General features: G+C 44.0%; 1 protein-coding gene and 1 non-coding gene across 3 annotated transcripts; both read left to right on the top strand.

Moving 5' to 3' along the window:
• Positions 1-24,526, top strand: Ybx3 (Y-box binding protein 3). 2 transcript variants are annotated; one of them, XM_050132638.1, is made up of 10 exons: positions 1-378; positions 3,899-3,962; positions 4,883-4,916; positions 7,883-7,972; positions 9,578-9,700; positions 12,883-13,089; positions 18,552-18,643; positions 20,513-20,684; positions 21,175-21,273; positions 23,980-24,526. In XM_050132638.1, exons 1-9 carry the CDS (start codon positions 141-143, stop codon positions 21,238-21,240), a joined length of 1,086 nt encoding a protein of 361 aa, XP_049988595.1. In that variant the 5' UTR covers positions 1-140; the 3' UTR covers positions 21,241-21,273; positions 23,980-24,526. The 2 variants fall into 2 exon arrangements, with proteins under 2 accessions (XP_049988595.1, XP_049988596.1); XM_050132639.1 differs by lacking the exon at positions 12,883-13,089.
• Positions 8,607-8,741, top strand: LOC126495041 (small nucleolar RNA SNORA70). The gene has a single exon (XR_007590101.1). It is a non-coding gene; the product is annotated as a small nucleolar RNA SNORA70 (small nucleolar RNA).
• Positions 24,527-27,809: the final 3,283 nt, after the last annotated feature.

The raw sequence follows: 27,809 nt of genomic DNA, 5'->3' as shown, positions 1-27,809 counted from the left end.
CCGCCCGCCGCCCGCCGCCCGCCGCCCGCCGCCGCGCGATCCGCACCGGCCTCCCCGAGAGCGAGCCGGCCGCCGCGACTGCCACCGCGCTAACCGCCGCCAACCGCCACCGAGGTGCCCGGAGAGAGCGGAGAGGCGGCATGAGCGAGGCGGGCGAGGCCACCACCGGCGGCACCACGCTCCCGCAGGCCGCGGCCGACGCGCCCGCCGCGGCGCCCCCGGACCCCGCGCCCAAGAGCCCGGCGGCCAGCGGCGCGCCCCAGGCCCCGGCGCCCGCCGCGCTGCTCGCGGGGAGCCCCGGCGGAGACGCAGCCCCCGGGCCCGCCCCGGCCTCGTCAGCCCCCGCGGGCAGCGAGGACGCGGAGAAGAAAGTTCTCGGTGAGTCCTAGGGTGCAGCCCCGGAGAGGCGGCGGGCGAGGATGGACGCGGATGCAGGGCGGGCTGGGACACGTGGGCCGGGATTTGGCGTCTCTGCCGTGGGTCCGGAAAGCAGCGCGTTTCCTGGGAGGAAGATGGGGATTCCGGGGAGGGATGGGCGGGGTGAATTGGGAAGACTTTATTGCTTTTTTTCCCCGCTTGCCTCGGAGGGTCAGGTGTCTGTCCCCGACGCCCTTCCCTCGTGGGTTTGGGACAGCCGCCATGCTCCCGCCGGCCACATGCCGGCACAGGGATGTTGCAATGTCTCGGGAAACTTGGGGCGGGCGCCCTCCTCACCCCTCCCCGTGGCACAGATGCAAGGAGCCTTCCAGTGCCCACCAATTGCTGCACATTTCCATCTCCCTGCACTGTGGGAACGCACGTGGTGTGGCGGCTGGGGGAAAAAAAAAAAAAAAAAACTTGGTCGGAAGTGGAGTAGGACGTGTGTCCAAAACATGATTACCTTGGGACTTGTAACTGGAAGGAAAACGGGAAGGTGGAGACTGGATTATGGGGGCAGAGGCTTTGCAACGGTGGCGGTTGGTTTTGTCTTCATCTTCCTTAAGGAACGCCCGGTGTGAGGCTTTCCAAGGGCTTGCAGAGCAGGTGGGTGGCGGATAAGCTCCCCAAAGGGTGTGTGCGTGGCGCATGTGGTTCGCTCTCCGAAACAGGAAAGTTAACAGATGGTGTGGGATGCTTCAGAAAATGTTCACTGTTTCTGGGTGGGGCCGTTTAGGCTCGCCTGCCCTCCCAGCTTTCTCCCATTTGGCAAGAAAGCTTAAGGGATAATGTGGAGGAAACAGAACACCGCTCGGTGTTGCCCACTCTAGACCAATCCTTTGGTTCTTGTTTTTCCAAGGCTTTACAAACTCAGTTCCTGCCAAATTCCGTGCTTTTTTTTCTTTTTCCCTATCCGCACCAAAAAAGTTCCTTAAAGGTCTTGTGAGTGTTGCGTTGTAGTAGTTTCCACCAGATGCTGCTTGGAACACTTCTACACAAAATGAAAGATAGAAAGGACCCGGTGTTGCTAACCAAAGCAGGTTCTTAATGATACCTTACTGAGGGCAGATGGGATCATACAGGTTTTCACTTCATCCTTGCACTTCTGGTAGATAGTGTCTGTGGAGATGGAGGGAGCCGATAAATAAAGGTTAATTTCCGCAATCTCCAACAGTTAATTCTGTTTCTACCAGATACGTAGTGATGAGTCTGATGTCTTTCATCCTGCCACACAAAAGTCCAGACTAGCAAAATGAAGGGCAAGCCTTCTACCTGACACTTGAGCACTGTTTGTTTTTGTCCGCTGTGGTCTGCCATCTCCTGTGCCAAGCAGACACATGGATGCCCAAAGTGTTCTGCACCCAGTGCTGACTGAAATGGATATCCGATCTTGGATGCTCTCGTTCTGGTCTTTGCAAAGGGGCCTTAACTTTGGTTTACACCATGTAGTCCTTTAGGGAAAACAGTTTACATGAGTAAAAGGAACCGGAGAGGGGAACTCCACCAATTTCTTGTTGGGTGCTTGATGTTTGTAGTAGTTAATAGTGTGAGTGAGTTTGTTGGGTTATTAAGTCCTTGGAAATAGTTGGAGAACTAGGTTTTTTTTTTTTTTTTTTTTTTTGTCTCCAACTCACACGAGACCCACCTGCCTCTGCCTCCCAAGTGCTGGGATTAAAGGCGTGCACCACCACTGATCAGCTGAATTAGTATTTTTAAATCTACTTTGAGAAGTAAACACCTTCAGCTTTGAAAACAGGTTTTTCTTTTTCATCTTTCCCCTTGTGATATTCTCATTGCCTTTGCCCCTCAGCTTCCTTGTATGCATCTTTTGGTTTTGCATTTCTGTTTTCTTTTCCAGCCTGGTCTTAAGTAGCCCAGGCCTCACTCACTTGAAGCAGAGGAGGACTTTTAACTCCTTGCCATCCTGCCTCCACCTCTCAAGGGCTGGGATGACAGGTGTGCATCACCACACCCAGCTTAGTGTCACCCTTCTCTCTGCCGATTTGTTTCAGAACTCTGAGCATCTGTCTGTAGGTCCAGAATCAGAACTCTTAAGAGTCTATCTATATAGGTCCAGAGATTTTGAAAGAAACACAAAATCCTCGCCTGACATAGAGGCCATGATGTTTGTTCGTCCAAACCTGGCCTCTTTTGGGTGTTGATACCTGAAGCCTCAATTTTCCCTCTTTGCCTTGGAGCACCAATTAGATTGGTTTAAAACTAAAGGCTGAATAGCTTTTCAAAGAAAGCTAAGATGTTTTTGCAAGCCTGCCCTTGTGCCACAGGCGGAACAGCATCATCTCTCTGCGAGGCAGCCTAGATCTGTACCATTCGCTCCCAAGCTTTTCCTTTTTTTAAGTGCATCTTGCTGGGTTTTCTGTTTGACTGAGTTTAGAAGATTGTCTTGTGTGTTTCCTGGATTTAGACCTTTCTGTTTCCTAGAGATACTAAATTTGGCGTTTACCATCGATTCCAACAGTCATGTTTGGAATAGTTTAATGTGTATCTACAAAAAAATTTAGATTGTTTTTCTTTATGAATTCTCAAGTGAGACTTTGTAGAGAAGTTAACCTGCACGTGACAGACTAGAGACAGTAATCAGGTTGACTTAGAGCATGCCGGGGTCCCCTGCTCAGCAGCTGAAGACTGCAGGGAGAAGACCTTGGTGTGAGAAGGGCCTGTTGTGTCCTGGATGGCAAGTACAGAACTGGGATGAGACAGCATCAGTTCTATTCTTACTCTGGACTGGTGAGCAGGCCTCATTTGGCTACCAGACAAGTTTCTTTATATCTTTGTAGGTTGATTACTAAGAAGGAGCTACTGTGTTGCCTATTAAAGTTTGCCTAGTATTTCAAAGTATGAATATGATAAGATGGCCCAGCTATCTGTACATTCTCTGTGACTCCTCTTGTGCTCATAGGAAATGTCTGTGAGTGGATAACTAAAATGTGTTTCTTTTTGTCCTTTTGTAGTTGTTGCTTTAGTTTTGTATTGAGGATCATACTGTTGCGTGCTTAATGCTAAGTGCTCTACCACTGAGCCAAGCAAATCCCCAGCCGGGGAATGTCCTGGGCTTTTTTATTTTGTAAGGATGGTCTTATGCAGCCCACATTGGCTTCAGACTCCTGATCTTCCTGCTCTCACCTCCCAAGTGCTGGGTTTATAGGAACGTGCAGCCACTGCTGCCTTAGAACTGAGTCTTCACTAGCATTCCCTCACCCATCTTTTTTAGTTTTAATTACCACAGAATTGTCCAGGCACATGACCACTCCTCAAGGCCTTGGGTACTAGGTGGTAATCACAGCTCTCGACGTTCTTCTCCTTTTTTTTTTTTTTTTTTTTGTGGTGGTAGTGGGGGGATTAAGCCATTAATGGTTTACTCAAGGATGTTTAGGCTTAGTGTAATGATACCAGGACCTTAGTGAAAGGAGCTTTATCTTTGTAGGTCAGGTGCTAACATATATGCTTAATCCTGTTTTAGCCACCAAAGTCCTCGGCACTGTCAAATGGTTCAACGTCAGAAATGGATATGGATTTATAAATCGGTATGTGTCTGTGTGTCTTGCACCCACCTTTTAGCAATGGCAGTTACAAATCCATTGTCCTACTTTATTAATAGACTGTATATTTACATTTTGAAATTCCTAAGCACAGTAAACATTCTCTTCTAAGCTTTTGGTAACTATATTGAGACACATTTAAAAACATTCATAAACTCTAGCCTTTAGAAGGCCGCAGACATGAAAACTACAGTCAAATGGGGAGGACTTTAGTTATATCCATAATTTCACAGATGGAGAAAAGAGAACCTGGTTAAGCAGCTTTCTTTAAGGTCACACAGTAATGAGTAACTGAGCTGGGGCTGTAAGCCCAGCCCTGGTTTGGTCCAAGTCCTGTGAGGAAACCAGTGTTTAAACCGTGGTCCCTTGTGACCACTTGGCAGTGAAGTTGACCACAAGCGCTGGGAGACATGGGGATGTATTTTACAGGGTCTTGGCGATTTTCTCTTTCCTTCTTTTTAAAAACCAATTCCTCCATTTTCTCCCTTATCTGTCTGGGTGGGGTGGAGGTTAGGGTGGGGTAGTGGGAGGGCTGTTTTAAGTTTCAGTGTAAGGAGAGCCTAGTTCACAGCTGTGCCCTGTCCTTTTGACTGTCTTGCTTTTGCTAGGAGGAAAACTTAGGGCTCTGATTACATAGCATGTGATTGAGAAAGACATGAGAGCAAAGGGGTGTTTGTGTGGAATCCAGTGCTTGGATCTCTGCTTGCAATGGGGTGCAGTCAGGGGGTATCTGGGAGAGATAGGGGTTATGGAATTGGTACTAGGCATCTGTTTTGAAAAGACAAACTACTTAAGAGGTTGTGTTTTTTAGGTCTTGAGATCTGAGTCAATACATTTGTTCTTTGAAGCCTCTCTGAATGTTTAGAACCTTTAATGGTGAGATTGTTTTTTCTGCCTCCCAACAGAAATGACACCAAAGAAGACGTGTTTGTACACCAGGTAAGAGGGATTCTAGAAGTGATACTTACATGGTCTGTGTGAGTTCGGCAAATGATTACAGTATCTTATTATTATTATTTTTTGTTTGTTTTTTGTTTTTCAAGACAGGGTTTCTCTGTAGCTTTGGAGCCTGTCCTGGAACTAGCTCTTGTAGACCAGGCTGGCCTCGAACTCACAAAGATCCGCCTGTCTCAGTATCTTGAGCTCCTTTGGTTTTTTTGGAATCAGCGCTCAGTTCAACATTACTAAGAGTGGTAGATAAACCTTCATATCCCATCATATTAAATGGATTTCAAGCATTTGTGTTGTTCCTTTTCAAGTTTGAATGAAGTTATACTCAGTTAAACCATTTTCTGGTTTTTAGAGCCTAGGAGTCCTTATCCAGACAACTGCTTCCATGTTAGCTTCTGACTGGCCTGATTGTGTGGTTCTTGGTGGTTGGCCAGAGCAACCTGGCTTTTGCCTGAGCCCGTGGTGGTAGATAAAACTCGCTAGTCTCGTGAACATTACCCAGAAGCAGAAGGTTAGATGTGTGTCTGAGACATAAGAACTCTTCCTATTCCTTAGGCAGTTTTCCCTCCTGTTGACTCAGACATGTCCAGCATATAATCTAGTTCCATGGACCATCCCTCAACCCCCTCCAGTTCCCTTCTGTTTGAAACAAATTGAACAAATGGGTATCATGGAACTCTACTTCATGTGTCTCGGTCCTCAGATGTTCTTTACTATGATCCTAGATTGTTAGCTTTATAGAGTAGATTAGAAATCACGCCTATTCTTGCTGTTCCTCTTGTATATTCAGTCTGAAAGAGGCATGCCGCTGTCAGTGTCTGGATGAGAAAGTGTGGCAGTGGCATACTGACCTGCAGTGGCTGCTGTGCTGTACTTGTTCCCTCGTGTTTGGGTTTGTGTGGTGGGCAGTTGGGGATAGCCACGTATAGCGACTATAGTTATAGTTGTATTTTCCATCCTTCGTGTTTGCCCTGTGGAATACGTTTCTGTTGATCTAGATAATTGGAGTGGATTTGTTGAGAAGTCCTAACACACTGAAAAGGAAGTTGATGGTAACATCTGGAGGTTAATGGCCTTTGGGAGAAGCTCCCTGTTCAGTGACTGCTGGGAGAAAGGGGTTTCCATGCTAGTGGAGGCCTCCTAGGCTGTGAGCTAATGACCCGATTCCAGCCCCATGAGGTTGTATGGTGAGTCACCTCAGTGTGTTGAGGCCTGCCCAGTTTAACAGGAAAGGGGGAACGAGCCGGCAGGGAGGGGCTGTTTTTTTGGAATGGCTAAATGTTCGTGTTGTGCATACATACATCCTGTCCTGAGCTGCCTCCTTCTGGAGAGGGTGAGGTCTCTGCCCTATTGGCTCACTTTCCCCCCCTCTTTTCTCCCTCCTACTCAGAGTAGAGGAAGGCTGGATTACACATGTCTAATCGCTTTATAAAATAAGGTTGACCTAGTTCCATAGAAACTCCCCAGCCCTTTAACTGTTTAGAGATGACCAGCCAGGGAAGTGGAAATTTGTTGAGGTTTCTTCTCTCCTTGTATTTGAAAAAGAGAAAGGGCCTTTTCTTAAGTAGACGATGTAGGTGCAGATGTCTGGTAGGAGTAGCATCTTCCTCAAGTTTTCTACTGATAGCTGGCATGCGAGGTGTGAAATGTTGAGAACTTACAGAGATAATGTAGAGATACGAATTCCTCCATTTGAGCCTGCTAACTCAGATAAGTCACCTGTTGACCTCATGTGTCCTCATCCATAAAGTGGATAGCGCATAGAGACCAGGTTACACGTCGTCATTCCTGAAATGATCTTGTTTATCATCATATGACCATTTATGGTCATAAACATCTCCTTGATATTTTACTCCTTTTTTTTAAAAATCAGTCATTTTATTTATTTACCTTGTGAGGCAATTTCTTACTCTGTGTCTACACTGATTTTGAATTTTCTGTTGCTCAGGTTGGCCTCAAGATCATAATGATCTTCATCGAGATCATAATGATCCTCTTGCCTCATCCTGCCCCCCACCAACTGTTGATAATTTCAAACATGAGCACTAAGCTCATCTTTATTTTTGAGAAAGAATCTGTTGTTTTTTTGGTTTTTCGAGACAGGGTTTTTCTGTAGCTTTGGTGCCTGTCCCGGAACTAGCTCTTGTAGACCAGGCTGGTCTTGAACTCACAGAGATCCGCCTGCCTCTGCCTCCCAAGTGTTGGGATTAAAGGTGTGCGCCACCACCGCCCGGCTAGAATCTATTATTGAAATCATGATCCTACTGCTTCTACCTCCCAAATGCTAGCATTACAAGCATGCATCACTGTGTTCAGCCACACATACATGTCTTTTTATTTATGTGCGCGGCGGGGGGTAGTTATATGCACATGAGTGCAGTGCCTGTGGAGACCAGAAGAATCACCAGATCCTCTGGGTCATAGTTATCTTCCACACAGTGGGTGTGAGAGCCCAATTTAAGCCCTTGCAAGAGTAGTATGTGCTCATAGCTGCTGAGCTATAGCTCCAGCCTGCCACCTGTTTAAAAAATCTTTTGAGGCCAAAAATTTCTTTTGTGTATAAAACCTCTGTACGCAAACCTTGGTTATGTGTCTGTATAAGATTTTGTGTAGGCATTTTTGCCCTTGTGAAAGGAGCCACAGACAGAACCTCAGGAGCCTCTTGGCTTGATGTAGCTGACCAATTTAGTGTCTTGACTGGGTGACAGAGTGCACAAGAATGACTATCTCCTTAATGCACCTACTGGGGATACATTTTAAAGCACCCTGAAACCAAGAAAGAAATGTACAATGTAATATAGTGGTTTTTGGAGATGGCAAGGTGATGGAAGTGTGAGTTGGTTTTGTTTTGTTTTAAGTAAAATACCGATATAGTGTTCTGGCTAACATGAAATTGATGGATACCTTCAGTATTGGAATGTACCTTCATTGGAGGTTTCTGTTTGCCTTGACAGACCGCCATCAAGAAGAACAATCCACGCAAGTATCTGCGCAGTGTGGGGGATGGAGAAACTGTAGAGTTTGATGTGGTTGAAGGGGAAAAGGTGAGAAGCTGGTAGTGGAAGAGTGTGCCAGCACACAGTTTCGTTGTACGAGTGGCTTTCCAGCCTTAGTGAAATAATAGTTAGTTCTTATGATAGGAGGAAGTGGAGGCAGAAATATCTTACTGGGGGGACTGGAGAGATGGCTCGGTGGTCAAGAGCACTGGCTGCTCTTCCAGAAAACCCAGCACCCACATGGCAGCTCACAACTGTCTGTAACCCCAGTTTCAGGGGATCTGACATGATTACAGCAATCCCATAAAATAAAGTTAAATAAATTATTTTTTTTTTAAAAAAAGGAAATATCTTACTGGATACCACTATAAATATTTATATGCTATATATTTTAGTTTCTTGTTTTATAAAGGAACTCTGGAATAAATGCTAGTTTCTCAAAGTCTATTTTACTTTGGAAGACAACTGTCTTGGGTCAGGCATGTAGACCAGTTGGTAGAGTGCGTGCAACCCATGGTTCAGTTCCCAGTGCCACAGAGACATGGTGGTACCCACCTGTGGCCCCAGCACCAGGAAGACTGGAGGAGGAGGAACGCTGCAGGTTGTAAGACCAGCCTATGTCATCCAGTAAACTCTGCCTCAGAAGTACACTCCCCTCACCTCCCTGCCGGAATAGTTTTGACTGCAACCAATTAAGCCGACCGGGTTCCTCTCCTGGTGGACCCTTGGTGTGCAATGGCTGCAGACAGCAACCTCCTAGGTAGTGTATGCAGCCTATTCCTTGTATAGGTTGCTCTAAGGGACCTAGGAGACAAAGCTCTCCAATTGGTGTTCTTGTCTCTAATCTCATAGTATTCAGAATTTAGGGTTGAGACAGGTATGCAGGATGACTGGGAAAACCCAGGACTTGGTAGCTGGGATTCACACTGGCCAAACCATTCTGTCCTCTGCACCTAGTTGCACAGTAGAGAAGAAGTGATTGAGATCCCAGATGGGACAGGTTGAAGGTTTCTGATCCCTAGAATATCCTATATCTCAAAGAAGTGGGCCTTTTCCATACAGGCTTGTGGGCGGATTTGGTGGTGTGGTGACTGGGGATATAGCTCAGTGTTAGAATACTGTGCCTAGCATGCCTGTCCTTAGCTTCCGTCCCTGTCACCTGGGGGTAGAAGAAAGACTCTTAAGGCATTGTCAAGAATATAACAAGAAGACCTAAAGGAGGGCTGTGTGTGGAGATTATTCCTAAGTCAGGGCCTTTTCTTCTCTGTTTTTGTGAAGCTCAGAGATGATTCCCACTAAATAGTAACTCAGAGCTGATGAGACCAGCTGGAGCCAACCAGTCAGGATCCGGATGGTATCTCAGGGAATGGCAGTAGGTTTCACTGCATTTCAGTCCCTTCCATTGGTGTGTGTTGTAGTCATTCACTAGTGTTCTGAAAGAGATGCACTGCTCCTAAACTTGGCTGACTAGACAAGTAGGTGGGGCTTCTCAAGCCATAGGTGTGTAGTTACAGAGGTCAGACCCTCTCGTTGAGGTGATAAAAGCAGTGTTTTTAGGATCACAGTAGGAGTTCTTAACATAAAAGTTGTCTGTTGCTGGAGGAAGTTACTTGGCTTCTTTGAAAATTGGAGAGCCTCTGTTTCCTTCCTCAGGGTGCTGAAGCAGCAAATGTGACTGGTCCAGATGGAGTTCCTGTAGAAGGGAGTCGTTACGCTGCTGATCGGCGCCGCTACAGACGCGGCTACTATGGCAGACGCCGTGGACCTCCCCGTAATGTATGTTGTCTGTCCCTAATCACTGATTGCAAATACTCTCATGTTTAAAACAGGATGACCATAGGAATGGATAAGTGCCACATTTGAAGGTGCCGTGTCCTGGAGATACAAGAGACATGGTTATTCTTTGAAGGGGAATTTTTTAGTGCCCAGATTTTATTTATGGCTACCTGTGCTATTGAAAACATGACAGTCAGAAGTTGTACCGTTTAGGATGTACTTGGAGACAAGTAACAATCGAGTGTCTTGTAACAGAAGGCTTAATTAAGGTGTCAGGATGTCCATAGGCTTTCTCTTCAGCCAGATTCTTATTGTGGTATTCACTGGCACCAGGATTGCCAGCTGTTTCTGCCTTGGTGCTGAGATAGCTGGCCTCTAAGAAAGTTAGCATTTAGTTAGCAACAGTCGGGGATATCTTGGGAATCTCAGTGCATGCTGGCCATGGAAGTGCTAAGCGTCTTGCTGCAATTAAGGGCCTACTTTATGTAGGAAAGCCTTGTGCTCTTATTTCAAAGTAAGGAAGAGGTGAGTGATTACTGGTTTGTAGTTCTTTGGGTTAGTCTCAGTTCAGGTGAAAGCATTTTCTGGCTGGAGCATTCTTGGCTCAGTTTACAGGAATGTTCTCAAGGTAAACATTATGAACCCAATTGTGATCATGAGGAAGGACCTTGCTAGATTTGAATTAAGACTATACATTTTTGATGTTTGTGGAAGTAGATCCTGGTGCCAGCACCCTGTGTCTATGTCAGAGTTAGCACAGTGTGGCAGTTGCTTAGTTGCTTATGTCATACAAAGAGAAACTTTAGAAAAATCTCAAAGGAACGAAATATCTTCAGATTAGTCAGGCATGATGAATGACTCTTGTCTTTAATCACAATACATGGGGGATGGTGCTGAGGGAGGCAGATGATGATCTCCTGAATTCCAGGCCAGACCTTGTCTCAAAAAAGGAAAAAGAAAGAAAATCTACAAATGAAAATACTTGCCTCCATTTTGATAGACGCACATCTTTTTCTAAGCGCTTCTGATTTCCAGGCTGTCCTCTACTCCTGTCCCGTGTTTGTGTTGTATTCCTTACATTTTTTTGTTTATATTTTTCTTTTTCTTTCTTTTTTTTTTCTTCCTGTTTTTTGTTTAAAAAACAGTCAGGAGGAGTGACTAGAAAGTTCAGAATACCCGCCATACAAACATGAAAACCCTAAGTCAGCACCTGCTGGGTGCTGTTGCAGATTGTGTAGTCCCCAGTGCTGGGGCAGAGACAAGTGGATCCCTGTAGCTCATCATCCCTGGCTAGTCTAGCTGAATTCATGAGCTCCAGGTTCAGTGACATTCCTTGTCTCAAAATTACAGTGGAGAAAATTGAGAAAGACACCCAGCGTCAGCTTCTAGCCTCCATAAATGCACATGCGTGTCTTAATCTTTGAGGGGCAGGATGGGCAGTTGGCTTTGTGATGTTAACTTGTTTGTTCATGGCCCAGATCTCTAGCTGTGATCAGCTTGATGTCTACATCAATTTAGAGGTAAAAGTGGTAGAAAATCTTGGGTAAAAATTTTTTAAAGATTGTACCCTCCAAGAGCTAGAACAGATAAATCATTATCTATATGGAATCTTCTACTGTCCTGACTCCGAGTATAGTCAGCGATGGTGGTGCAATTGTGATTTCCTTGCAGAGGTCTTTAGGAAAGATTTAGCTGCATGAGCGTAAGAGTTATGCCTTCAAAAATTGATGTGGTGAATATTTTCTATGCAAAATATATCTTTACATAACTGTGCATCATTTATTCATACAGGTTTTATAAAGAGTAGAATGAGCCAGACCTGGTGGCGCAGGTCTGTAATCCCAGCTACTCGGGAGGCTGAGGCAGGAGGATCGCAAGTTCAAGCCCTGTTTGGGCTACAGAGTGAGTTCAAGGCCAGCTTGAGTAACTTAGTGAGACCCTGTCTCAAAATGAAAAGTAAAAAGAGGGCTGGGATATAGCTAAGTAGTAGAGTGCTTGTCTAACACGGATGGGCCTTTGAGTTAAGCCCCAGTACCCCAGGGAACCATGCTGTTGGTTTGGGAGGTTAGACCAAACCAGTTCTGTGGGGAGTTTAGTTGGGCTTGTGGGTTTGGTTTGAAGCTTTAAACCTTCCTCTAAGAGAGACTGGTCACTAGCTTATTAATTTTCAATTACCCTCAAAGGAATTGCAGGTATTAGCTTAAATGAGATTTGAGATAATAAATTCTTGAGTGTTTGTTGATTTGACTTAAAATAATGATGAATAGAGGAAAAATGAGTGATTATAATCCCCTTTTAAGTTCTATATTTAGAAATGGTTAGTACAACAGTTAAACCTTATTTCTAGATATTCAAAGGAAGGATACAATATATCCTATCCCTCAAGCTTTTTGATTTTTGGACCCACTTTTAGGCTTAACTGGTGTTAAAGATTCCAGAATCGTTGATGGTATTGATACTACTATTAGACATTAAAATTACCTTAAAATATTTCATTTAAAATAACTTATTACATAGCGATAAAACATTTTAATTGAAAATCCTGTGCAAATCGGGAGGGTAGGCTGGCATTGCACTGCATCGTTGGGTGTCTCTGATGTATAGTTTAATAGAAGATAGTCAGATTCTTTGTTTTGTGTTTGGCCTTTGGAGGGACTGCATGCCGTTGTATGCTAGAAGATCCCACCGTATGCTGGTGAGAGATGAATTTCTTAGTGGAACTTTGGGAGTGCTTTGCCTCTCTTATCCCTGGAAGGCTTTCAGAGACCCAGTTGCCCTAGGAAGCATACTGCCTGGGTCAGATCTGCTGATGACATCATAAAGTTTTTTTTTTTCTTGACAGTTCTTGACTTTCCATGCTGGGTAAATTTGGGAGACACATTGAAAGGAGCCAAACAGTGTAGCACGGCTGTTCTAATTCAGTGCCAGTAGATTTGGTAATAGATTGACTGCTCTTGCTTTTCTGCTGCTTGATATGTTATCTGCATAGATTACTTTAATCTCCATGTAGTTTATCCCAGGCAATCTACATGCCTGTGTCTGCACAGTGTTGTGTCTACACAATGAATGGTCACTGCTCTGGGAGTTGTGGGTGTTTCCTGGTGATAGCCATCCTAAGTGGTATTCTTTGGTTCTTGCCTGGCTGTAACTTCTTCTGAAACTCTGTTTCTTTGCTTCGCTAGTACGCTGGGGAGGAGGAGGAGGAAGGGAGCGGCAGCAGTGAAGGATTTGAACCCCCTGCCACTGATGGGCAGTTCTCTGGGGCAAGGAATCAGCTGCGCCGTCCCCAGTATCGCCCTCCATACCGGCAGCGGCGTTTTCCGCCTTACCACGTGGGACAGACCTTTGACCGTCGCTCACGGGTCTTTCCCCATCCCAACAGAATGCAGGTAAAATGCACCAGGACTTCTCCTCAGCAGTCCTCACCCTTCGTCCTTCTCTGCCTCCTCCTTCTTCTCCTCCTCCTTCAACTCCAGCTACCGGAAGTAACACATTGCTTGCAGCTTACCATACTATCAAAGCTGAGGCAAAGCCCACTCTGCCTGTTGAACACTCACAGAAACGTTTTTTGAAATAGATCATAAACATGAATATCATATGGGACAATGGGATAGAGTATCTAGTTTGTAAATGTGTAAGGAAAACCTGCTAGGCATGGTGATGCATGCTGAGGCAGTAGGAGTCTTGAGGACTAGCCTGTGTTACATATTGAGACAGGTAATATGTGTAAGAACTTGGACTTAGACTCTGATCTCCAAAAAGGCCTAAATGTTAATTCTGTTTTCATTACTGGTTATTTAAAATTTTGAGAAAATGGTTGCTCACTGTTGAATGGCGACATCAGATGCCTTTACTAGAATGTTCTATTAAACACGAGGGTATAGCACATTGGAAAATGTAAAGTGTTAAATTAGATCAAAGTGTTGGTTTTCAGGCAAGCTAAGAATCTCCAGATTGAGTGCTGGAAATGGGTAGAGCTTCTGTGCATGTGTAATAAGCTTGACAGCAGTGTCTCCACTCCTGGGGAACTTGGGCCCTGATTTATTACTGGCTGCAGCTTCTGTCTTAGTGTGCTTGGGCTCCACCCCCACGTGTTTTGACTGAACATTATGTTCAGTCTCTGCTGTATCCTCCCCTTCCCATCATGCATGACTGTTGTCTCGACAAGGCTTCTTGTTTTCCCCTTCTAACTCTTCAACAGCTGCTCCTGACAAATGTGCTAAAAATAACAGGCCGTGTCAGATGGATGGGAACACTGGGTACGCGAGGCGTAGTAGTCGTCTTCAGGGCAGCACTCTGGCTTCTAGGAAATGAGGGCAAGAGTAGTCAGCAGAGTTGTAACATTGGCTATATTGCTTTAGCAGTGACTTCCTGTTTGGCATGTATGACGTATGCTTCCTGAGACCATAGTGATTCTTTTCACTCTTTAAAAGAGGGTAGTCCCCACTGAAGACCAGAACAAAATGGTTCCTTGGTGCCATAGAGTGTCGTATGACTTACTGCTGATTTCCTAGCAGCATGCTTACTCTCAGCAACACGGAACTGCATGTGGTTGTGTGTAATGCTTGCCAACCATAGCCATTCCACATTGAAAGCAAAACACATAGTAGATGTCTGCAGCAAGAGTCTTTCATGCATACCACTTCAGTGTTGGCACATAGTTCCTTAAGCCAGATCAACAACTGAAATCGAAAACTTAGTAAACATGTTTTTAAATGTAACTAGGCATTTCTAATAGCATTGCCGTAAACTATTTTAAAAAGTAAGCATACATCTCTAGGGTAGTTAAACTATTAAGTTCAGTTAGAAAAGGCTTTGATACCTACTGCAGAGTGAAATTCCATGGAGCAGTAGTGTTCGTGCAATGCTTAAGGGTTATCAGTAACCAACTGTGGCCATGTGTGTATTTGGCCCCTGAACTTAAGAGAGTTATTGATGAAAAAAGCAAACAGCACCGTGGCACCTATGAGGTGCCGATGTTTGAAATCAGTTCTAATTTCATCTTACCAGCAGCCTATGAAATAACTATTGTGGCTTCCATGTTTTTGTTGCTTTTTTTTTACAAATAAACAGATTTGAATGTTCTTAAAAATCAAAACTTTTGGTGACCAGAGTTCTCAATACTCTTGCCGTGCAAGCACAAAGATCCAGGCTCAAATCACTAGAAACCATATAAAGCTGTGCCTGGCAGTGTGAGTATGTAGTGCCTGTTCTCCTACAGGAAGATTGGGGACAAACATAATAGATGCTCCACAAGCTTGCAGACCAACTAGCCTGACTTCCACAGCAGCCAACAACAAAAGACCCTGTTTCAAACATGGTGGGATGCAAGAACCCATCAAATAGCCGGGCATGATGTTCCATGGCTTTAATCCAGCTTTTAATTGGGAGACCAGCCTGGTGTATAGAGTTCTAAGACAGCCAGGGCTACACAGAGAAACCCTGCTTTGAGAAACTAAAGCAAAAAAAAAAAAAAAAAAAAAAACAAACAAAAAAAACAAAACAAAACCAACCAACCAAACAAAAAAACCACAATTATACATCATGTACCCCCACACATGATAATGCATCACTATATTTTCTGCCTATCTTTTGTCGTTGGAGTGTTCAGGATGTTAAAGGCAGACATGTGTTTGGTAGCAACTGCAGGGAGGAAGTGAGCAGGATGAGGTGTTGGGGAAGGCAGGTCATTCCCACCAAAGCTCAGTAAGGACCTTTTGCTCTAAGCATGATGAAACAAAGATAGGCATCTGAGCCAAGAATGAGCATCGTGACATTATCTATTCTTGGTTGACTATTGGGGGCAATGAGCAAATCAAGGAGAGGGACCATGGTAAACAGTGTATGTGTGAGTCAGATACTGCACTACCAGAGCAAGTGAGGCTCCGTGGTCAGGGCTGGGTAGTGCTTTAAACAGACAATGTTTGATAATTTCAGGAATATGTGGTGTGAGGAGTTGGTACCTCATGGACTTCAGCAAAAATATGAGAAGAATAAAGAAAGATTGAATTACAGGAGTCAGCTGAAACCAATTTGAAAGCCTTTCTTCTATAACAAGATTGGCAGAAAAAGCAGTCAGAGGTCAAGGGTAGCTGAACAGAGGAAAGTGTCATCTGAGGTGTGGCAGGTGACAGGATTGTGGTTTTTGTGGAGTGATTTCAGTGTAGCAACACAATGGCACCAAGGACAGCAGAGTGCCGAGTGTCAGTGAAGGGAGCTGCCAGGGCTGAGACTGAGAGGATGAATATTGCTTGGCAAAGGGCTGTGGGAAGGGACATGCTTGGAGGATATTCCAGGAAGGAACTGTTACAGAAGTTGAGATGTAGAGGAAATGGGGCTGAGATTGATGGTCAGGTCTGATAACTTGGAGTGGAGTGTTATGGTGAGAAGTTGAACTGTGTCAGGAAGTGGGAAGAGAGGCTGCATGCTGTGCTCTTTGATGTTCCTGATTGTTGATGATGATGGGGCTGGGTTTTCTGTAGCCAGTATATCTGTAAAGGAGCTCAGAGACATGTGGACACATGGCAAGGTAGTTTTCTTGATTACTTTTATGGTGCTAAAGTTCCCCCAGCCTCATTTGCCACTTTTTAACATACGAAGAACTTCTGGACAGAGGTGCTAGAAGAGGCAGATGAAGGTAGGCATACACATGTAACATGTTGGACTGCATGTATATGTTCTGTGAGTACATGGCTACTTAAAGACCCCAAAGCAATGGACTGTATCCCCAGTTGTTGTTTCTGGGTGCAGTTCTTCAACAGAAAGAAGCCCCTTTCTGGAAATGTAGGCTGTCTGAGCTGGGTCAGAGAAAATACAGTGCAAACCTTTAGCATCCTGTGCCAAAAAGGCAGGAAGTACTTCAAAGAATGTTGGAGACTTGTCAAGAGGCTGTGAGCCAGAATGTAGGGGTTCCTATTGGCCAGTAGTGAATGTAACAGAGCATAGCTTGATGAGTAAAATGAAAACGTATGAGCTCATACAGGTGAAATAAATAGGTGACCATAGGAAACATTTGAGGAATAGGATGTTTACACGCTGTGAAGGGACTTTCTTACGGATTCAGTGGGGACCTTTCCTATCAGCGGTACATGAATTAAATGTAATGCAACCCAAATTTAGATGCTCAGCTCATGAAAGCCAAGAAAGGTGAAACATCCCAGCCAAAAGAAATATAAATAAACTTAATACATGATTCTAAGTAGACCTTGCTGTAAGGGACATTGACACCTGGTAAAACTATAATGTAGTCTGATGATTGTTCTGTACGTCCCATTGTGGTTGTTTTAAAATGAAAGAGGTAAGTGTGCTTTCAAGAGGCCTACGTGCCTTAATCAGAGGTAGATTGGAGATAAATAGGGTTAGTCTGTTTCAAGTGTTGAGAACAAACGTGAATATGAAGCCGTCATCCAGGGTAAAACAGAAATTAATCATAAGGAGACTTGTGGGCATGCTCACAAATGATGGAAATGTTCGTTTTTCTTTTATCTTAAAAAGATGAAGGATGTATTTGGTTCTGAGGAGGGGCAAGGACGTGTTTTTGTTCTTGAGACAGGGTCTCATTGTATAGCCTAGGTTGACCTTGGACTTACAGTGATGTCCCCGCCTCAGTCCTTTGAGTTGTGGAGTTACAGGTTTGTGCCATCATACCTGACTGGGATGGGTTGTTGATTTATGAGTGTGAATGTAGACATGGAGGTCAGAGGACAATGATGGGTCTTCCTCTATTGATCTCTACATCACTATTACTTGAGTACTATTTTGTGCATGTGTTGTGGGAACAGTGTTTTGTCTGCCTGTTCTACATGGATACCTGGTGCCCTTGGAGGCAGAACTGGACTTAGTGGTAGTTGTGGGCCACTACATGTATTCAGACAGTGTACTTAACCTCTGAGCCATCTCACCAACTCCCTCTACTTTATTTTTTAGAGAGGATCTCATTGAAACTGGCCAGTGAGCTCCAGGGATCTGCCTGTCTCTGCCTCTCTGTTTATGGGATTACAGGTGCATGCCTGGGCTTTTATACATTAGTAGTACTAGGGATCTAAATTCAGGTCCTCCAGGTTGCTAGTCCTAGAGGCAGGTATCATTATCCTAGGAATTTTTAAGCTGGGAGTGGTGGCTATGCAGTTGTAAAACTGGCACTTGGTAGACTGCGGCAGACGGATCACACATTTGAGGCTAATTGAAACTGCATTGCCATACCTTATCCCCCCAACCACACGCATCCTAAATAGAAAAAAAAAATATATTGTACTTTTAAGTGTTACGTGACATAAGCAAATGAAAAAGTTACAAAGAGCTATAGGTAAAATTATGTTTAAGATTTGTCAGTACTTTGTTGAACCCAGTCTTTAAATCCTACCCTTAGCGACTTCTGTGGGTCATGCAGACATCGTGTGACAGTGGATGGAAAACGAGTATAAATTAATGGGCCAGTGCATCTGAGTTTGAAGCAGTTGAATGTGTCCCATTGCTCATAAATACAGTGTCATTTCCTTTTATAAAATGAGTTTTTGTGTTTGTTTTTGGTTCTGGGCACCAGTTCTTTGCATGTATAGGGGAGAGCTGTGCCAGCGGAGCTGTAGCTGAAGCCTCCAAAACCGTCTCTTCAGTATGGATAGGGTCAGATTTTAATGTTGTGGGAAGCTCGGTGCTCTGTGCTAAGGAAGTGGAGAAAGGCTGTTGGGGTAGGAATGAGTTTTCCTTTCCTGTCATTCATAAAAGTAACCAGTAAGTAGCGGGCTGTTGTGTCTGTTTGCTTTTGAAAGCCAGTTTTCTGCACGTTGCTATGTGCTTAGACCCTCCTTGCCCTGTGTCCTGACTCATTTCCAGCTGTCGTTGCCTTCTCTAGGCTGGTGAGATTGGAGAGATGAAGGACGGAGTTTCTGAGGGAGCACAGCTCCAGGTTCATCGGAATCCAACTTACCGCCCAAGATTCCGCAGGTAGGAGTGATTGCCACAGTTTTGGGGATAGCCAGTGAGGAGCAGCAGGGTGGAGGAGGGCACTGTGGGTCTGTTTCCTGGCTGTTTATTATTGAAAGATATGGTGACTTTGGTCATAAGCCTAAAAGTTTCTCTCTTTTTTTTTTAATGGTGGGAATAGAGCTCAGGACTCCACACAGCGTTAAGATACTTTACTCTTTAGCGTCAAAATGCTGTTCTCCTTTAACTGGGACTGTTGGTCATGGCCTGCAACATGAAGTCACATGAATTAATGTTTTTACTTGTGTTGACACAGGGTCTTACTCTGTAGACACATCTTGCCTCATATCTACCATGTAGTCTAGGCTGGCCTTAAATTGGGCTCATCATGCCTCACCCATTGGCCTTCCACGTCTGTAATTGTAGGTGTTTGACACCATGTCTGGCTTAATGCTTAATTTTTACTAAATTAAACAAGCGTTAATCAATGAGTAGTTTGGTGTGTCAGAAATGGAGGAAAATTGAGATTGAATATTTTAGCCATCAAGGCAGTCTACTGGGGCTTTTAAATCTGGCTGTGGAGCACCATAACCCATGAAGAATCAAAGAGTTTAGTAGCTGTATGTCCTTTGACATGTTTCTGTACTCTGCGATGGCAGCCAGATCTGTACACTGGACATTTTCAGTGGTCTTCCAAAGCTGGAGGCAGAGTCTGGTGGATTTCTGATTTCCAGACCCATTAGGGCTTAGCAGGAAGGCCCTGTTTCAAATACCTAACTGGGGGAGTCATTCAGTGATGAGAAGTTTAAATGAACAGATGATCTGTGGCAATGATCATGGTGCCCTCCGTACACTCTGGGTGTCAGCCCTACTGTCATTACTGTTAGTGAAGGGTGGGTCATTTTCATGTGCGTTTTCTCTTCCAAAGCCTCATTTGGGCTAGAGTCCCTGACATCCTTTGGGTAACTGTTTTGTTTGGTTTCAACCTTAAGTATCCTTTGTATGTGTTCCTCAACATGTATGAGTAGATAGAGGACAGATCTCTCCCTCAGCTTCCAGGGATGGAAGCCAGGCCACGGGATATGCATTTGGAGTGCAGGTACTCTCCACCTAGAGCCATCTCACTGAGGAAGCTTCGTAATAGAGGCTTTTGTCAGTTTCTTCTCACCCATGAGGTGAGGGGAGCTAATAGGCTTTTTGGATGGTTGGTGTGTCTTACATGTTGCCCCTCCCCCATCTACAATCTGGGAATCAGAGAACTGGTGCCACTTTCAGACTTAGGAACATTGACATGTGTTTCACTGGTTGAACATCCTCATTCAGAATGCTCCACGGTGGTAGGTAAGCCTTTTAAATGTTCTTTTGGTACTCAGACATTTCAAATTCAGTGTTTTAAATTTGTAGGGGAGGGATACCCAACCTGTATCTTCTAATTTAGCAATAGGGATTTATTCAAACAAAATAAAATATATTGGGGAAGGATTTATTTGTACCATGACCTTCCTTACTTACATGGTTGATTTAGTAAGTGTTGGTCTTGGCTTGGGTCATCTTTTGTGGAGGCTATATCCTGGGCCATACTTTTTCTTATCCTAGGTGCCTATCAAAGTGCCTTGTAGGACCCTATCTATTTATTGTGTGCTTGTTTGCTACAAATGTGTGAACAAGTGAAGGAGCAAAATGATGGAGAAATAAGGGTTTTCACCAAGACTTCATTGCATCTGCAGGTCTGGTCTGTGGATGATTCATTCAGCAAGTACTTGTTAATCACTTGATTCAATAGTAAACCAGCCCTGTGTCCTTGAGATCCCTCCCACCCCTACCCCTGCCCACACATTTCCTTTAGCCACACTGTATGTGTTCTCATGTAGCTTCTGTTCCCTACTCTAGGGGACCTGCTCGCCCACGACCTGCCCCTGCTATTGGAGAGGCTGAAGATAAAGAGAATCAGCAAGCTGCCAATGGCCCGAACCAGCCATCTGCCCGCCGTGGATTCCGACGCCCCTACAACTATCGGCGCCGCCCCCGTCCCCTGAACACTGTTTCACAAGATGGCAAAGAGGTAAAGCCAGCATCCAGGAGGGACATACCCAGACCATCCTTAGTTGTACCATCTTCTTTATCATCCTAAAGATGGTCTTGCTGTGTGTGACACTGGGTCCTTATAAGCACAGTGTTCTGCTTAGGGTCCATCTGTAGAGAACATGCTCTGCCTGTTCCACAGCTGAATGTGTGACTTGACTCGGCCGTGGCCTCCCGAGGAATCACACTAGCAGTGATTGGGGGCTCAGGATGAAGGACAGCAGTGGATAGAGGAGGAAATCGATAGTGAACAAGTACAAAGTGACAGCAATTATGTGCCATGTACTCTGGGGAGAGGGGTATTTATTGGCCAACTAGAAGGCATTTAATCTCTGACTTACACATAAAAGAGAAGTGGAAATGTTCATTGTTATTTGTTTGCCTAGGTGAGAAAAATCTCTTTTGAGACCTTTCACCCTTTAAAACACAGTTCGCTGAAGGATTTTAGTTGTGTTTTTGATCTGTTTCAGACCAAGGCTGGTGAAGCACCAACTGAGAACCCGACTCCAGCCACCGAGCAGAGCAGTGCCGAGTGACCCTGGCCCCCAGGCACCTTCACCACCAGCAGGGTGAGCCTTGTTCTCTCAGGTGTCACCTGTGATCCCACTGTGCCCATCCTTGGTCTCCATTGTATCTTGGAGATGGAGGATGTTGGGATGGTTGGCCACACAGTATATTTGGGATTGACCTATTTGAATAAGTGTAGTGAGGAGCTAGCTTTATCCGAAATAATTACATGGAAACTGTATTTTTTTAAACATTGCCTGGCTCATTAGTTAAAACCTCTTATTGGTTAGCTCTTACATATTGATCTAACCCATTTTTAATAATTTGTGTAACACCACATGGTGGCTTACCAGGGAGATTCTTAACCTGCATCTGCCTCGGAGAGGAGAATCATGGCGACTGCCTGACTCAGCTTCTTTCTCCCAGCATTCTGTTCTATTTACTCCACCCATCTAAGGGTTGGCCTATCAAATGGGCCAAGGCAGTTTCTTTATTAGTTAACCAATAAAAGCAACAGATTAGAAAGAAATCACTCCCACATCAAATAAGTTAAGGTATAAATGAGACAGAAATTCTTAATTTAAAAAAAGGAAAAAAAATTAAATGAGACAGAATTAATAATCTCCACTTTTTCTAAGGTAACCTTCATTTATTCAAGTTCTTTTGATCATGGGATCTGGGGATGAAACTCAAAAGTGTTTACACAACAAGCACATTTACCCACTGAGCCAAATTTTATCATATATGTTTGGTTTATTTAGACAATATCATTTTTTAAGTTCCTTCAACAAGTATATATGTGTCTGTCTTTATGGTGATATGTGCTTGTGAGTATGAGTGCCCACTGAGTCCAGAAGAGGCCATCAGATGCTCTGGAGCTGGAGTAGGCAGTTAGGAACTACCCAGTGTTGGAACTGAAAGCTAAACTCAAGGCCTCTGGATGAGTAGCAAGTACTCTTAACTACTCAGCCATTAACTATTTTTTATGTATGTATTGATTGGTGGTGTCTTGCTTTGTTACCCTGCCTGGCCTGGTATGTGCTCCCTTGAACTGGAGGCAATCCTATTTCAAGTTTCACCAAGTGCTTGGGTTTATGGGCTCGTGCCCATGTACCTGGTTTGACAAGTCGGCTGTTGTGTGTTTGTGTAGAGCAGAGGTCACTTTTTCCTCTTGCTCTCTACCTTATTTGTTGGGACAGGGTCTCACTGAGCCCCTTGACTAGACTCATTGGCCTCCTTTCTGTCTAATATAGGGCACTAGGGCTGCAGATGGACCCCTGCCACCCACTTCCTGTGAGTGCTGGGTATCTCACTTGTCCTCATTCTTGTGGCCAGCACTGTTCTGAGCCATTTCCCCAACAAGGACTCCTAACAAACTCTGTGCTGTTTTGCCACCTACTAGTTAATGTCATTGTTTTGCTTTGGTTTTTATGACAATCTTTTAGTAGATAAGTGTGCTGGTATACACCTTTATTCCTAGCACATGGAAGATTGAATTCCAGGACAGCCAGAGCTACATAATAGAGAGGCCCTGCCTCAAAGAACAGACAGACAGAAGGATTCTCATAGTATAGCTCAGGCTGTCTGAACTCAGTGAGCCTCTAGGATGACATGCATGTACCACCACACTGGGCTCAATTTGATAAATGAATGGTCCCTGACCAGATCCTGGTTTTAAATTCCAGGGAACTGTTACCCGCAGCATAAACTTGGTTTCTCTTTACCCATTTACTGATCAGCATAATGTGACAGTACAGTGTGGTGTGAGATCTAGTGAGGCTCCTGCAGCTCTGGCCTACTCGGGGACTACGGATTGAGCAGTTGTTTATCCTCTGCCTCGTTGACGTCTGCTGCTGTTAGAGAGAGCAGACACAGGTGATTAGGGCTGTCACGGGAGTGTTTGAAGTATTGAGGTATTAGAATAGGATGGAAAAGAGTAGCGTCTCAGTGTGAGGGTCACACGTTTTCTGTCTTGCTAAAGTTCTTGTCAGTCTTGTGTAGATTGAAGTGTAGCCAGGAAGGAGCAACTGTCAGAGGGTTGGGCTAAAAGTTTGGAACACACTTGATTTTGGTTTTGGGTTTTGTTTTTGTGGGGCAGGGACAATGAGGGAGACAGACTAGTGGTCATTCTTTAGTTCCAGGTGGCCTAAAACTCATTGTCCAGGCTGGTCTTCAACTTTGGTCCAGTGTTCAGATTGCAGGCATGTGCTACCACACCTGGTTTTACCTATCACCCTTCTAACTGATACTTATGTATTTTTTTCTTGCTACCCTTGTGCACTGTAAAGCCCACTCTGCCGATGGCATTTTTTGAGAGTGCAGCTTTGTGTTTATAATGAGAGCTTTTCTGTGCAGTGCTGTGGGGTTGGAGTTGGCTCTCCCCAAAGAGCACACTGCTGTGCTGGCTGTCGGCAGCATTCCTTGTTTCTTTAGGCAGAATGTACACAGTCGCTCTTCAGATCTACATTAACCCACTGTGTTGTGTGTAGAGTTAGGCTATAGCCAGCAAGCCCCACAATGCCGGGAAGTTCCAGGTGGCATCATCATACAAGGCTTTTCATGTGCATTCTTCTGTTCAGACTTTTCTACTTTGTAAAAGTATTCAGCAGAAAGTAAGAATTTTCATCCTGTGTTATCTGTGTAAGATGTATCCTTGATTTAGAGCCTTGTAAATAATTTTGAACTATATGAAAAATAATTTTTGCTTGTTTGTCCCAACTTCGTTATTGTATATCACTTTTGCTAAGGTTGACTTTAATTTCTTACAGGTGACCTTAAGAATTAATGACCATTCAAACACAAGGCAAAAAGCACACCCACGACCTTACCAACACCAAAGAAACATCTAAGCAATAAAATGGAAGACTAACCAAGATTTGGACATTAGAATGTTTACTATTCTCTACGAAACTAACACCTACAAAGGGAATGGAGCTAGCAAGTGTCCATCAAGCTGCGTCCCAGGAACCTGCACAGGCGCAGGAGAGCGGCCTCCCCAGTTTCAGCAACCACTAGCTTTATATTTTTTTCCCTGGTTTTTATTGTTTTGGTAATATGAATTAAAAGAAGAAATATTAATACCACATGGGGATTGCCCCAACCAAAGAAATCTGAAATATATAGTAAATGCTCTTTTTCCTTTGTTGTTCATTTTGGATGCTGGTGCTAAACTTCCAAATGTCATGATTTAAGATGAAAATTTATGTCCTTATTTATTCCTAGGCTGAGGGGAGAATTTGCTTTCTTACATAGCTCTCTCTGAAATGTGCAGTAACAAGTTCCTCAAAAATAAAATTTTTACCTTCAAAGGAAAAACTGTTGAAGCTAGTGTGTATTTTGTATTTTCTTCTCTCTCCGTCTCTCTGTCTCTCTCTCTCTGTCTCTCTCAAGTGTGTATGTTAGTGTGCCTGGTGCCCTTAAACATGGGAGAGCATTAGATCTCCTAGAAGTGAAGGAGTTACAGATGGTTGTAAACTGCCATGGGTGCTGGGATCAGCTTGTGCTCTTAACCACTATCTCCCAACCCCATATTTTCCGCTTTACATCATTCAGGTCATTGGTTACTGTTAAATGTTGAGCCAAACACAGACAAATTATATTTTGTCGTGAGTTTGAGGTCATAGGAACTGGGTGGGTGTCTTTGAAATATGCGACCTAGAGATAAGTTTGTTTCTGGTAGGGAGTGGGTAGGATGCGGTGTCGCAGGCTATTTCCTGCCCAGTCATCAGAGCAGAGGCTGGATGACCTTGAGGTGCATAGTTTCAGACCTGTTGTTAATTTTCTGTAGATTTATGAAGGAGTCTTAACTTTATGCCTGAGGTTTTTTGACATCAAGTCATGTCCTATGTGTACTCGGTTATCTCTGGCTATTCATTCAGGGATGCGTCTAAACAAGTTGTGCCCTATCCCCTGCATGCCCATAGCCTTCACTAAAGTGGAACAGGGCCTAGCCTCCTGTCATTCCTAGGTTGCAATCAGACAAAGTAAGTGACCTGTAAATAGTTCTGAGGCTGCCTTTGCATCGTTTTGGTGATAGTGAAAGCAAAGTTCCACTCTAAATACTTTCCTTTGGGGTGCATGTCTGTTTTTACATGAGGAAAAATTGTCTTTTACTTTGCCTGATGCTTCAAGTAGGGTGAGTGGTATGATTAAGATGGGTGATAGTGCCAGTATGGGAGGTAGAGGTAATAAGGAGTAGAGCTTAAAAAGATGTTAACAAGGAGGAAAATTATTTCCATATTTTAGAACATAAGGGTATGGAAAGATACACGTGTATAGCTTGTCCAGACAGTTGCAGTTTTGGTGGGTAGAGAATTAAGAGTAATCTGCCCCCAGATTAGTGTTCTGTGAGTTGAGTGATAGATGGCAGAGTCTGGTTAATAATTATGTTATCTACTCTGTTCTCTTAAGGACAGTGACAGCTAGACATGGGAACACAGCGGTCCTCAGGTCCTTCACGTTTCCCACAGCCCTGGCCATCCTCAGCAGGTTAGGTGGTAGCCAGAATCAAAAAGACAGCAGGATTTCTACACAGTGTCCCACATCGATCTCCACCGTTCACCTCCCATACAGAGTACATTCTTTTGTCCTCACAAACAACAGTGACTGCTTTCCAGATATCATCTTAGCATCTGTTCACACATCCAAGTGGGTAGTTTGGTCCACATTGTGGTGTGGAAGAAGATAATGTCTCCCATAGGGCTTAGACCAGGATAGCTGCTGATTAGAACTGACAAACTGTCCCTGGAACAATGACTTCTCTGGGCTGAATACAACAGATGAAAGGTTCTCTTTGTGTAATCATGATAGCACTGGGGTATGTGTGAAGTACTTTTCATAGTAAAACTAATGTTTTTTCAGTAAGTGTATTTTACATTCACCTGCTATTCCCTCTTATTCTGCTGATCCCCTTCTTAGAATCTCTTCGTGTGTGTGTGTGTGTGTGTGTGTGTGTGTGTGTGTGTGTGTGTGTGTGTGTTAGGGATGGTCTCAGACAACTTGACAGTGATAATGAGACTAAGGAAATTGTCTTCCCCAACAACTGCTTACTATCCTCAGGACAAACCAAACTTGAGCAGCTTTAAATGGCAAAACTCCATCCCCACCCAAAGGCAATGTCCCCTCATTACAAAATGTGTTCATTCACCTGCATGTACAGACCAACACTTCCAGTGACTCATCTCTAGAACCAAGACCATTGACTTTAAAAGCTATCTGTGAAAGATTTAAGCAAAAGAGACATAAAATGGGAAACTGGCGCCAAAACTATCTCTAAGGGGATGACTGGAAGTCAAAACACTAGCAACAAGGAACCTTATTCCATTTATCACTGTCAGAAAATGGAAGAAGCTGTTGCCATGGAGGAAAACTAACTCCCCCAGCATATTGGGAGAGGTCCCCCCCCACTGGAAAATGAAATATCACCTTGAGAAACCCTTGAAGCAAACAGAGGCTGATGAAAAATTCAAGAAAGATCATAGTCTCACAAGTATATTGAGGGTAATGCCATTCCTGCCACTGAAGATTTATTAGCAGAAGATGGAACTCGGCCAATGTAAGGCCCTAATATGTTCTGAATCCCCCCCAAAAGGTGAATGCATATTTGGAACAAGAAAATAACAATAAAGAAATGACATTGTCATTGGGAATTCCTGGGACCAAAAATACTGAACAGAAACAGAAAAGCCTGGATGGTTCGTGAGCAGGTGAATGTTCAAGAAGGTAGTGAATACAAAGAAAGGGATGGAGAGATGGCTCAGTGGTTAACCTCCCCCCCCCCCCCCCCCCAAGAGTTGGAGTTACAGGCAGTTGTGAGGTTTACCATATCCATGTTCTTCACTGTAGGTGAAGGTTTGTAGAGGCAACTCATTCTACCCATGTTGCTCCTATTTAGAAAAGGTGTTTATTTAAGCCATGATACCATGATATCATGATACGTCCTCTATGGCAAACATAGTGTGACTTAGCCCTGAAGATGGAAGTAATGGGTACTCAAAATGACACAGAATGCCTGAAGACACTTCCTTGGCAGATTGAAATTACTGGCCCTTTGTTTCTCACTTGCCTCTGCTAAGTCCTTTTCTGGTTAAATTTCATTTTTATATGAAATGATTGCTTTGCTGGTACCATGCACAACTTGGAATCATTCTTATCATCTCGAACAAGTAGTAACTATTGAATATTCTAGTATTAGAGCAGTGTTTTTTTTTTTAAATATTAGTTGCACCATTCTTTATGGATATGGCAGCTGTTGGGAGTTTGTGACTCTGAAATATAGATGTCTCTTTGGCTGCAAGATGTATAGATGAATTATTGTTTGCAGGTATGTATTCTGAGAAAATACATTTTCAACTTTTTATTGTATCATTTTCTCATTTGTTTGGTTTTGTTATTGTTGATTGTTTTGAACAAGGTCTCATGTTGTCAGCAGATCTCAAAGTTGTTATGTACCCAAGGCTAATCTTGAATTCTCTTGTTTTTTGGCGGAGGGGGGGGGGGGGGGTGGCTGGAGAAAGAGTTTATTTTGTAACTTTCTATGTAGATCAAGCTGGCCTTGAAGTCATATATCTACCTGTTTCTGCCTCCTAGTTGATGTTTT

The sequence above is a fragment of the Alexandromys fortis genome, unplaced genomic scaffold, assembly GCF_014885135.2.
Source record: "Alexandromys fortis isolate MF-2015 unplaced genomic scaffold, M_Fortis_MF-2015_v1.1 scaffold_388, whole genome shotgun sequence".
Taxonomy (NCBI): Eukaryota; Metazoa; Chordata; class Mammalia; order Rodentia; family Cricetidae; genus Alexandromys; species Alexandromys fortis.
This window is presented reverse-complemented; position numbering and strand designations above follow the sequence as displayed.